This window comes from Dendrobium catenatum, unplaced genomic scaffold (assembly GCF_001605985.2).
Source record: "Dendrobium catenatum unplaced genomic scaffold, ASM160598v2 fragScaff_scaffold_1338, whole genome shotgun sequence".
Classification (NCBI taxonomy): domain Eukaryota; kingdom Viridiplantae; phylum Streptophyta; class Magnoliopsida; order Asparagales; family Orchidaceae; genus Dendrobium; species Dendrobium catenatum.
The window spans coordinates 2,002,731-2,016,294 of record NW_021319800.1 but is presented as its reverse complement, the minus strand read 5'-3'; the positions used below and the strand labels follow the sequence as shown (position 1 = coordinate 2,016,294).

General features: G+C 36.5%; 1 protein-coding gene across 1 annotated transcript in view; it reads left to right on the top strand.

Moving 5' to 3' along the window:
• The window catches only part of LOC110094215 (sodium/hydrogen exchanger 4), a 38,705-nt gene that overhangs the window by 16,260 nt on the left and 8,881 nt on the right, over positions 1–13,564 (top strand). Inside the window, exon 10 of the mRNA XM_020819394.2 lies at positions 101–202. Within this exon, the coding sequence (XP_020675053.1) occupies positions 101–202 (102 nt within the window). The remainder of the gene's footprint in view (positions 1–100; positions 203–13,564) is intronic.

Genomic DNA, 13,564 nt, shown 5'->3' with positions numbered 1-13,564 from the left:
TGCAGCTATTTACTGGATTTTTTTATAAAGCTGACGCACAAATACTTGGGCTATGTTCTACGATAACAACATATTTAACTAATTTTTTATTCCTTTGCAGGCATATTTTTTCAACCATATCTTTTATTGCAGAAACATTCATATTTCTTTATGTTGGAATGGATGTATTTGATATTGAGAAATGGAAAATGACGAAAATAGGGTAAGTATCTCTGCCTATCGTAATTTCTTCATAATTGAAAAATATTTGATGTTAAACTAATGCTTATTAACCTATTTTTTAATGGCTTCCAATTCTTTTTTTTCTTAGTCTTCTTTTGTTGTTCAAACTATTTATCTTCCGTTATCTTAAGGTTGCAGATGTTATGTTTTCAGCTAAGCTTGAATGCTAATCCACTTGCTAAAATATAGAATTCTTTTAATTCCTCAAACGTGTCTCTTCCTTTAATGAAACTATTCTCAATCCAATAAATGGAACTAGGCTTGTATTTAGAAATGCATAAACTGGATAAAATGGCAAAGTTTATAAAGTACTCTCAGCTTTTGTTTGAAATTTTTGTATTATTTAAAGCAATTTTTGGGTAGGTTCTTGACTATGATGCATGGATATGAACACGGCGACACGGACAGGACAGGACACGGATAATGCTTTTTTGAAAAGTATAGGACACGAGTGCGGCGTGGACACGACATAATAATTTTTTTATAATGATATATAGAAATTATAGTAACATCATATTAAAAATGACAAACAATAATAAATCAATGTTATGATAACTTATTTAGCTTATAACATAAAATGTTTAGTACAAAATGTCTAATACAACCACAAAAATATAAGCAAAAAAATCAATTTAGTACAACATCAACATTTAACTACTCAGTATAGAGAATGATAGGATTAGCTTCAGAGGTTTGTCTTTAGCCTTCAATATCATCATCATTGAATATCATTGCTTTCAACACTGATTCATCAAAAGAAAGATTTGCAATATCCAATATTCTCATATCATCAAGGGACTCGAACCCATCTTCAGTAACATCCCACATCTTGTTATCACCTGTCATATAAAGTGGTATTTTTCTAAATAGAAGATGAATATTTGTATGCACATAAATTAAATATTTAGTCTGTTGTGGAGTTATTTTATTCCTCTTTATCGATTGAATAAATAAGTATTGCTCCAATTTCTCTCATAACAAGAGGAAGATGAAACTTGACCTAGAAGTTTTATTGCTATTGTTTGAAAAAACGACGTTGAAGCTTAATGAATCAACCACCACATTTTTTTATTCATCCTCCATTTATCAATCATAAATTCTTGATCACCAAAATCTTCTAAATATCCAAAGAACATTGCAAGTTTTATATTAATCTTTTTTCTCTCCTCATTTGAAAAATAATGTTTCAAGTATATCTTTCTCATATTTGAAACCTTTGAATCTTTTTGTGGTGAGACACATTGAGGGTCTTATTAAAGCCATTATTTACTTGAATACTTTCAAAGAATATAAAGAATATTAAATTATTTATTAATTATCCACGAAATAAAAAACTAATTTAGAAGTTATATTTAAATTTATCTTGGATTTAATGAATTAGCCAAACAATGAAGAGGTGTGTTGCTTTTGCTCAACTTGTCGTCAAGAATGGTATAAACAACGCTCCAAAAATTTATGTCTTCATCAAGTGCATTTCTTTAATGTCTATATATAATTTTGCATTTCTTTAATGTCTATATATAATTTCTTTCACTTTCGCTAACATAGAGTTCCACATCTTATAAATTAAATGTTGGCATAATTTATCTATATCAGCCTCTCTCAACATATCATAAATTGAATCAGTGAAAGTCAAAATGTAATCCATATCATCCCACCACAATTTATCTTAAGATCTTTTATTTCACATATATTGTCTTTCAAATATCATCTTCTCGATAGCAAGACCACTTCTCACAAATCACCATAAATTGAAGAGTCTTTTTTATTTGTTTGAGCCTTCTCAACATGATTATTACAGAGGCAAAACGAGTTTCTGCAACAGCTAACATTCACAAATTTGCAAAATCATTAAAGATTGAAAGTCTCATTGAGTGGTTCATAATGAAATTTCAGATCAGAAATCATCTTCTGCAACCACTGTTATCTAATTACATTCAGCATAGATGATTTCATTAGCTTCTATATTTTTTACTGCACAAATATTTTTTAGAGTAAGATTTAAAGTGTGCACAACACATAGAGTCCAGAATATATGAGGATAAATTTGTTCCACCAATAATCCTGCAGCTCTATACACTAGTCCATTATCTGTGATAACCTGCACAATATTTGAAGGCACAATCATCACTATCACTTCTTTAGTTTGACAATCAGCACAATCATATGATAATGTCTCACCACCATCTAATACAATTTTTCCTTAAGTTTGACGGGGACATTTCTATCACACAACAAGCCCGATGCATTCCTTCACTTCAATCATACAAAATGAGCATATATGTGACCAAACTATCTTTGGCTACTCTCTCTAATCTTATCTTTTCTATTGGAGCTACTCCAACCATTTCACGAATATGCTCATTATGTATCATGTCTCTAAGAGTAAAGCCACTCATCCACCTGAACATTCTCATTTCTGCAATACTTAATATTATGCTTCTCTTTTAATGGCTAACAGTTTGCACCATAAAAGCATTGCAAGTCTCACCACATCTTATAGAATTTTTCCTTAAATTTGGGACTTATATATCGAACAACAAGCCTGATGCATTCCTCCTCTTCAACTATCCAACTTGATTTCTAATAATAATATCTCCATCTATTTCACCATCACTATGAACAATAGACCCAAGGTATCTAAAATGTGTACTCATCAAATCCCTATCTAATATTATCAACATGAAATATCATCAGCAAAAATCATACCTTTGCAACAAAACTCGGCTCGGCGGCAATGAGGAGTTCGACCATTGAGTGATTTGGACTAAGAAGCGCGCAAAAGGAAGAAAGATGGATACCTTTGCAAAACCAAGCTCCCTTCGTCATGTCGCAAAGGAGGTGTGACTTTGGTTGCAAGAGAAGAATAGCGAGAGGAGGTGTGACTTTGGATCCTACAAGAAGGAATGCGTTGATGACTTCGGATGCAACAGGGAAGAATGTCGTCGAAGGTGGCTCAAAGGTGGCTAGAGGAATTAGAACGTCGTTGTTAAAGGGGGAGAGGCCATGGGAACGTCATAGAATGAGGTTAAGAATTACCGGAGTCGAAATCGAATGAGGCGGAACAGAACAAATGAAACAGATGCATACTCAGTCGGTTAGAGAGGTTAGTTAGAACATCAGATTTGTGAGCGATTTACACCGGATTTTCCGCCGGAAATTGCTAACATTCCTGTAGTGTATAAAATTCTCCAAATGTTGATGGAAATTCAAGGGATGCTAACTATGCATGATTGGACATGAAATGTAAGCCATCTTGATTAATCTTGGACATCGAACACTGTTAATATGGTGGAGGAGACTGACCATGCAAGGGGTGAAAATTGTCCAGTAGAACCTATTCTTGGGCACCTCTCATATAAGTATTAGAAGCCCTCTTGTTTGGTCGACTCACAAATGGAGTTCATGCCATTAGATTGTATTAATCTCAATGACCAAAATGCATATTAAAGTCTAAATTGAGACTTTCTTGGGCATCCTTAAAACTAAGGTTGTTATCCCTGACAATCAAATCAAATTATGCCAAATGCATGCATTAAATGTTGGTGCCACCACCAAAAATCTTTTGAAATACTTTTGTATGAGACCTTCAATGTTGCTTTCAACAAAATCCATTCAAAAAAAGCCAAAAACCTCTCGATTGTCCTCCAAATTGAGAGTGTAAGCTGCATCTTCCAAACAGCTTATTGATGAAGTTCTCAGCTCTGCTGAAAAATAATTAACTAATCCAATCCTAAAACATCAAAACCAAATACTTGAATCTCCAAAAATCGTCTTTATGCCTTCTAGGGTTCTAAATCCCGAGTAAAACAAAAGAGCTAGCATAATACCTCAAGCCTAATGCAGCAAATCAATTTCTAATTAGAACAACAATAAAAATCTTCCAAGTCCCCTTTGCCAAATTTTGGGCCACATTGCCTAAAAAGAGCAAAGTTTGAAAGACCAGCTTTTGGGTGACCATAAGGTTCAAGCCCCCATCTTTGGATATTTTTAGTATGTGAGCCCCAAATCCTACTGGTGAGCAAATAGAGCACTCACCAATCCCCAAAACTTGTCACAAAGCCACGCAAATCCAGCAAGTCAACACAATCCATCAGATCATCTCTACCAAATTGAGACAAATCTTTTGCCATGCAAGCACTATCACACAAAGGCTGTAAATCCATCAAGTAATCCCAATTCCTGGTGTTCAGGACTTTTATGTTAGCTATTCTTGAACTCAAAGCTTAGGCCAACTCATGGTTGCTAAACTAAGGCACTTCATGATACACTAAAATGTTCGTTAACATATTGATGTTAACCCAAATTGCTTCGTTTCAAGTCGCCTTGAGTCAATTATTTAATATTGATTGCAGTCTTAAAGATTGTTCTAGGGTACTCAAACACAGTCCGCCTGCAGGTTATAAGGTATCCTCCTCTCCAAAGCGAGTTGAGTACTTAGTCATGAGTCATTGAATTGGCCAATCTTTGTATGCATGTATCAATCCCATGTAGTAAGCCTCTAGGCCAATCTTAGTATGCATCTATCAATCCGATTGCATGGAACATTGGTATTTGGCCAAGTAATTCAATTCAATTCTAATGTGGGCTCCGAAAATTCGACCCCGGCCTCCGCCCGACTTTGCTTTTTCTTTTCGAGGGAGTTTTAACAAATTTAAGTTATGGGTTAAATTTTTGGAAGGCAAATGGGTTTGTAGATAAGACACTACCTAGAGATTTCGCCCTCACTTCACGAGGACTTCATGATCTGAGTTCTGGTTTCCTATAGGCGCAAGCCCCTATAGTTAATTACCCATCGCAGTAATGAGAGAGAACTTTCGATTAAGACTAGTCGTCAATCAGATACGTATAAATACGTGTTATCTGGAATGGTTGGAGAATTTGGGGATTTGAAGATTTGTAGATTTGATATTTAAAATATAAAATTGCACCATCTTGCACTTAAAGCGGATGGTGGGGGAATGGATGTTAGACCCGATCTAGATCCCATTGTTCCATCGTCCCGAGCCATCGTGGTCCCTGGTCTACTTAATCAGAGGAGGTAGTCGACCTAACCTGACAAAAGGATCCTTGTCGGCAGCCATGGGTTGGTTTGTTCAAGGAATCTTGTAGATCTGGGGTGAGTGTTTTTCTAAGGGGATAAATTTGAATCCACCTTAGCTAACAGAGGGCTTTGTGCCCTATCGATCATATCCTATTGATTCATATCTCGAGGATTTGATGCTATTAAGGAACGTATTGGCTCTGGCCATAACCGGTATTTCGTGGTGCCATTTGGCGGCAAAATCACTCGGTTCAGAGGGCCCCGGGTCATAACCGTTTATCATGTGGTGCCATTTTGCGGCAAAACTGCCGGTTAGAGGACACGTCCAATGTCCTTACTGGCAGGAGATTATTTAAGAATGAATCCTAGTGATATTTTCAACCAGACATTAGTTCTATATGAGCTGAAGTAATTTTTAATTTGTCTACCCCGGCAAACTCGTGCGGATGATGGATAGATTTTGTTTTAAGTGTCTTGATGGTTAATTTCAAATTTAAATATCTTAGAGTTTGATAATTTTTGGATTTTATGGGTATTTGGGTAGAGCTTGGAAGATATTTGAAAGTGTTTTTGAACCCCTCCGGTTGAGATAAACATTCAACACGGCTATCATCGGGGTGTTTGTGGTCATATCCATTTGTAGATTGAACCCTGTAGACTCTATCGAGCTACTAATATAAGATCGGGTTTGTTATAGGTTTTGTGCCTTTATTAGTGAATTTTTTTGATTATAGGCTTTGAAGGCTTAATATGAATGTATTAAAACAAATATACTGGTCGCCACAAACGTATATTTATTTGATGGTTTGAACCATGTCGACTCCTATTGATCTGCATAGAAGGATCGGGTTCGAACTTGAATTCACTTATTTAGCCCGCGCAGCTTCCCTAGACGTCACGTGTGTATTGAAAACACGCTCGCCAGGGCCAATGCGAGTACTTGATTGCATACCCCTTTTTTGTACCTATGTGTATACATATTACGGTGCATTTTGCGGGGGTATTTTGGAAATTCAACGGATCTTCTACGACAGCTCGTAAAAGTTCATCTTTGTCGTAGTCTTTTTAGCATTTTCTTGTAAGCGATAGATTGGGTGTACTGCGGATCTTCTACAGCGGCCCGTGGACACTTACATTTGCTGCATATCATCCGATGTTTGCTTGTATATGGCATGTAGTGTATTTGACGGAGCTCCAATAATAATCCGTAGATGCTTGTATTTGACGGAGCTCCAATAATAATCCGTAGATGCTTGTATTTGTTGTAGTCATTTTGTGTTTTGTTCGTGGATAACGTCTTGAACATGTAGTGGGTTTCCTACATGTCTTTCAAACCTTGCTCTCGAAGATGTCGTATCATTTGTGGCATGACATTGTGTGTTTCTAGGTATGATTTAGCACTGGGCGTTCATATCTACATTATGCACTTATTAAATCGAAGTTCGGTTCATTGCTTGTCAAATCCTTCTACTTATAAGGAGAGAATTGTATTTGCTTGTATGAATAATTGTGGGCGAGTTCGAGGGATTTGACCATATTCGTGACGTATTCCTAATAACCATCATAAGTCATCCCCCCTATTTGTAGTTTGAATATTGCATGCGTCGAAGATTCCCCATGATGAATCATAAGGACTTATTTATTTTATTGATGTGTTATATTCTGCTTATAGGTGGCATGCCACATATGTTCGTATGCCTTTAAGTGTTTCAGTCATGAGTATATTTCCATACATTATTGCTGTCATCCATGGATAATTTATTATATGCAATGAAGCTCCTCTATTGCTTGATGTATTTGATTGCAATGGTTCAAATGTTGTAGGCTCATTAATCTTCATTGTCTTCTACGATCATCCACAAATATTCATAAGCTCCTTATAGCTTCTTGTAAATGAACTATTGTGTGTGTGATAGGTTCACATCCTCACTTGTAGGTGCATTATTCTGTCCACCACAAGTCCTCAGCCTATGATTGTATATGAATGGTTAATCATTACAAGTTTCTCATTGTCATTTACAAGCAGGTCATTGTGGGTATTATAAATCATTCATTAGCATTTACATCTTTATGTGAGTGTGAATTTATCCAATCAAAACTTGGTTGCCCGCGGTTCATACAAGTTTGAGTATTATTGCATTATGTTCAAATCAAGTCCTTGCTCTCTCTTTTCATTCAAGTTATGGTTCAAGCTCAAGTTTTAATTATTCAAGTCTTCTTCGAGTTCTTTGCATTTACATCAGTTCGAGTCCCCTGTAATTCATTTGAATTCAAGTTCCTTAGCATTATGATCAAATTTAAATTCAACTCATCATTCAAGTCCATGTCTTATAGTTCATTTCATTCTTATCCCGATTTAATTTTATTTAGGTTCCAAAATCTTGTTTAGTCATTTGATTTATATTCAAGTACAAGTCCTTGTAGTTCATTCATTTGAGTTCATGTTGAGTCCCAATTCATGTCCTTTGTATGTGTCCAATCCCCGCCTCACCGTAGGCGTCGCATCGGGTTCCCATCCCAACGCTAAGAAAAATGTGTATGTGGTTTTCTGGTGCGCCACGAATGCCAAAAAAGAGATTTTAGATGATTACCCGATTCGTCGAGAGCACCATGACGAACTTTCTCCACCATGCTAAGAAAAGTGTGTATAAGTGATCGTTTTGTCGCATTGCGAGCGTCGAAATCAGGCTCTCGAAGTTTTAGGGTTTAGATGAGTTATACTTTGGCGGCCGGCAGCGACAAAAAATGCATACAAATATATATTTTTTTCTTTTTTTCTTTTTCCCTCTTCTATTGTTTTTTTTTTACTTTCATTTTTCTCTTTTTTTTTTTTTTTTTTTTTTTCTTTTTCCCCTTTTTTCCTCATGAACAACTCAAAACTTTTTTTTTTTAATTTTATTTTTTTTTTTTTTTTTTTTTTTTTTTTTGCAAAAGAAAATACATAAGCATGCGTATCTAAACAAATAAATGCTCATACACACACATATGCATATGTACACATTTATATTTATTTGACACTAACAACCACACAATAATACAAGTACAATAATACAAGTGATCAATAATGTTAGCTACTATCAACAATATTAATTATACTATCCAATAATATCGATTTATGCTTAAAACAGTGATAGCAAACCTACTCTCTTCCACTTTTATTTTATTTTTTTCTCTCCAATTTTCATTTTTAGTGAAAATAATACAAGTAAAAGCGTCAATCATAGTTTAAAATTGCGCAATGAGAGGCGCGCCTCTGTGCAATTTGGACCAAAAATGCCTTAAGGCCTACGCAATTTTGGCCTTTGCTGAGGCATACGCCTCAAGCTGAGTGAGGCACACCTCAATTGTGTTATTGCTCAATTTTGCTTGAGGGGTGCGCCTCATAGAGAGGGTCCCACTCACTTAAAACAAATATGAAAATAGCCTCTCACTTCTACCGGTCCAAGCCAATCGCAAGAATCCCGATCCCGCAAGCTGCCGTTCTCGATCCCACAAGCTCCCGAAGCTGGATCTCCCGCACGTCTCCGGTGCCTCTCCCTCCGGCACCGCCGCTCACCGGTGAGCCCTTTATTTCCGGCCGCCCCTCTACATCCTTTCTTGATTAGTTCTTAGAGTTTTTTTAAAGTTTAGGATATTATTTTTTCAACTTATAAGAAAGCTAGGGTTTTAAATTTTTTGAGTGATTTTGTTTTATTTTCCTTTAGGAAATATAGTTAGGGACAAGGAAAAGTCTAATACGTCATTGCGGAGGGATCCCTCTTGGAAATACAGTGTACAAGTTGACATAGTTGGCGGTGAGAAGATTTATGTGTATTTGAAATGCAATTTTTGCGAAAATGTGGTGAAGGACAGGGTAACCCGCATGAAGGAACACTTATCATGCTCTCATAAAAATGTAGCACCGTGTGCAAATGTGACGGACAAGGTGAATGATGAAATTATTGCTTACATGAAGGAAAGTACCACGACAAAACAATTACAAAGGGAGCAATTTGATGAAAGGTTCGAACATGGTGCTTACTTCGGGAGCGAGAGTGAAAAGGATTCTTCATCCACTATACATAATAGAGGTGCACGGGGTCCGATGGACTAGTATATGACTAATCCAGGAGAGGATAGAGGACAAGCACAGATGATGTCTGCGGCTGGTACTAGAGAGGGTCGACGCCAGGTTTGCATAGATTTTGGCAGATTTTTTTTTTTTGAGAATGCCATACCATTTAATGTTGAGACATCGCTGGCCTACTTCAATATGCTGCGGTCTGTAGGGTTGTATGGGAGAGGGTTGAAGGCACCATTATGTATGGATTTTTAAGGAGCTGCAAAACACAGAACATAGTATTGATGAGATTAAACGGACATGGATTGAGTTTGGTGTTACCATTATGTCAGATGGATGGTCTGACATGAAGAGCATGAGCTTTATTAATATCCTTGTCAACTATCCCTACGGCATAGTATTTTTATGATCAGTTGAAGCTTCAGATGAGGTTAAAAATATTGCATTCATTTTCAATTTACTAGATGGGGTTGTTGAGGAGATTGTGGAGCAATTGGTTGTTCAGGTGGTGACTGACAATGCCAGTGCATACAAAACAGCTGGTCAGATGTTGATGGAGAAGAGGAAACACCTATATTGGACCCCCTGCGCAGCATATTGTATCGATCTCATATTGGAGGAACTTGGTGATTTACCTCAACACAAGAGAATTCTTTTTAAGGCGAAAAAGATCACAAAGTTCATCTACAACCACTCATGGGTCTTAGCCTTGATGAGAAAGTTTTCAAAGAAGGAAATCATTCGCCCTGCAACCACTAGGTTCGTTATTACATTTGTGCACTGCAAATCATTTTCAATTCCTAATGTAAGTTTATTCTACAGGTTTGCAACATTTTATTTGAAACTGCAGAGCCTGTTAAATGTGAGATAACATCTTGAAGCAATGTTTACATCAATAGAATAGCTTAACTCTGTGTGGGGGAAGAAAACTGAGGGGAAGGAAATACGAAAGCTAATTCTAAATGATAAATTTTGGGCTACTGTGACCTATGCCATATTGAGCACGATACCCTTGGTGCAAGTTCTACGTTTAGTGGATGCCGAGAAGAAACCAACCATAGGTTTTATTTATAATGCTATGGATGAGGCGAAGGAGTTAATTGCTCATAATTTGGGAGGAGAGGCAAGCTATAGAGAGATTTGGGATATCATTGATGCTCGGTGGGAGGTCCAGTTACACCATCTTCTACATGTAGCGGCATATTATCTCAATCCTTAATTTCAATATTCATAGAGGAAATCCTCAAACCCTGAGGTGAAGCTTGGCTTGTATCATTTCATGGAACGATTAATACCGGACAAGACCGTCAGGGAGCTTGTAGATTACAACTTGTTCTATTTCGGAATAGAGAGGAATTTCTTGGTCTGCAAGAAGAAAAATCAACTGTTGTCAAACGGTCTCCAGGTATACTTATTTTAGTACATGCATAACACTTTAATATGTTCTTATTATAATTTTTCTTCTTGAAAAATAGTTGAATGGTGGATCCAATTTGGTGATTCCACCCTGAGTTACAGAGTTTTGCTGTTAGAGTTTTTGGCCTCACTTGTTCTTCTTCTGGGTATGAGCGAAACAAAGAGAAGAAATCGGCTTTCAACACAGAATGAACTCCCTTGTGTATATTATGCACAACAAGAGGTTGAGAGATAGGAGGTTGAGGAACAAGGGGTTGAAGGATGATGAGGACCCGTTGGTGTGTGATGATGTCATCTGATAAAAAGTGGTTCATAGATGATGAAACAGATTTGTAATTATCAGACCTGTAGCTAGAGGATCTAAGTGTGTTTGTCTTGAGGGCGAAGCAAATCAAGTGGGCACATCCCACTAGTATCACACCACACACATCGACTAGTTCTGCAGCACAACAATCAAATAAAGGTATTCCATAACTTCTTATATACTATTGCATTATATTTATATCAAGTGAGCAATTAATATGATAATGATCATTCTTATTGAACAGGAAAGAGAAAAGTGAGTCACATTGAAGATGATGAAGATATGACATTCATAGATACAATTGGAGAAAAAGATTTCCTTGAAGAATCATTTAGTGATGGGATATGATTGAATTTTATATGTTCTTTCTTAATTGTACTTTGGGAGTTTTGATAGACTAATATTTGTGGTTTTATACTTTGAGACATGATTTTATTGCATATATTTTCTTACTTTCCACTAATTTCATATGTCATTTAGATGTTTTTATTATATGATAGAAACTTGTTATTATTTACCTGCTAAAACCCTTAAATTCTCATTTACGTAATTCTACGTCCGTGAGGCATACGCCTCAAACTGCCTCGAGGCTTACACCTCGTCTCACGGACGAAAAATGCCTTGAGACTTATTTACGCAATTTTAAACCTTAATGCCATTGATACTAGCTAATGACATCACTAATTATATCATTTAAATGAAGCTAACATTAACAATAGGAAATGTCAATGATTTGAATTAAAAGAAAAGGTGAGTCTTACGGTTTGGATTTTTGTGTATGCCTATTTAGACTATTGAAATGAAGTATTTTGAAATGGGCTTTGGCTTTGTTGTCTGGGAGAGAAGCGCTGCTCGTGGATGAACAAAAGGAGAAGTGCGTTGGGTGATGGGCCTTAAGAAGTAGGATGTAATTGGGTCAAAGGCAGCTATTGTGGACTTTGATTTGCTTAGGAAAAACTGCTGTAATTGCAGATTTGGTGATGACAGTTTTCACATGGAGGCAAGTACAAAATCAGCTTTTCACATAAATGGGAAAATGGTGGACTACAGGTGTTGTGAGCTGATTGGAACTATTTTTGTACATAAATAAAGGAGTTTTGGACTTATAGTGAAGTAATCAAAATGATAGAGCTCATTTAATAACGAGTGAGTAAAGTTTTCTAGCTTTTCATAAATATTTGCACTCTTCTTAAAGAAAGATTCCTTCACCTTAATATTCTCGTTTCTTTTCACTGTTTTCATCAGCAAAGCAGAAAAAAAAAACAGCTCACCTTGGCTGTTGGTTGAGAGCTTATGCTTCCAACTAAGAAGTCTTGGGTTCGAGTCTTTGTGTATGCGTTATGTGTGAGTTTGCCTTAAATGGCCTAAATGTAAAAAAAAACAAAAAAAAATGCGAATTTTTTTTTGGAAAATATTAGGGGCATAGCCCATTTCATTGATGAAAATAAAATTACAAGTAAATTGTAAAGTAAAATGCAGAAAAAAACGAAAACTAAACTGAAAGCTCTGAACAAAATGAGCTTAACAGTAACAGTAAACAAGAATTCGGAACAAAAAGTGCCAGAAAGGCATGGCCTGAAGGCACGGTGGACTCAGGCTAATCCAGAAGGATTAGAAGGATATCTGGTTGCCCAGAGGCCGTCCAAGGGTAACCAAGCTACAGCGAGCGTACATCATCGTCCAATCCAAATATTGTTTTAAAAGACGACATATCAAGGCAGCAGCTGCAACACATCATTATACTCTTTCCATTGCATGATTTTGAGATGAATCGCTCTTTTGATCTTCCCCAAAATGATGTATTTGCTGTCAATAATAGAGCCAAAAATGCGGTCATTTCTAGCTCTCCAAAGATGATAGATAATTGCATTGGTAGTGAGTTTGTAATAGTTTGCCCAACCAGCATTGTATCCTTGATCCATAATGCTATCAAAAACCTAATATAAATTCGGCCTGAATAAAAGAGAACCCAGCCAGGGAAGGAATGTTCTGATAATATCAAAAGTGTAACAGCAGCCAAAAAATAAGTGGCTATGGGTCTCAGGGTGAGAATTACAAAAAGAGCATTGCCTAGAAACATTAATTCCCCTTCTCGCAAGCACATCAGAAGTTTTAAGGCAGCCCTTAATAGCCTGCCAAGCATATACCGAGAATCTCAGTGCACATTTTTTATGCCAAATGTATTTGTCCCAATTCACCTTAGGCATATCAGCATAAAAATAAGAATGAAAAATCTTAAAGCTGAGATTGGAGTGGTCCCCCCAATGACAAATAGCCTCATAATCAATATTACAAGTGGAGTTAATAAACTGAGCAAGGCTAAAACTAAAGGCAGTAGGTAAATGCCATATACCATTGCAAATCACTTGTTTCACTTGCCAAGAAGAAAAATGGGAAATATAAAATGAGGGATCTTCATTCTTAGAAACCAACCAGTACAGCACAGAACTTCCCCCACACCAAGGATCCCATATCAGAGAACGAGGACTATCCGACTTCACAGGTAAAGCCAAGCAAT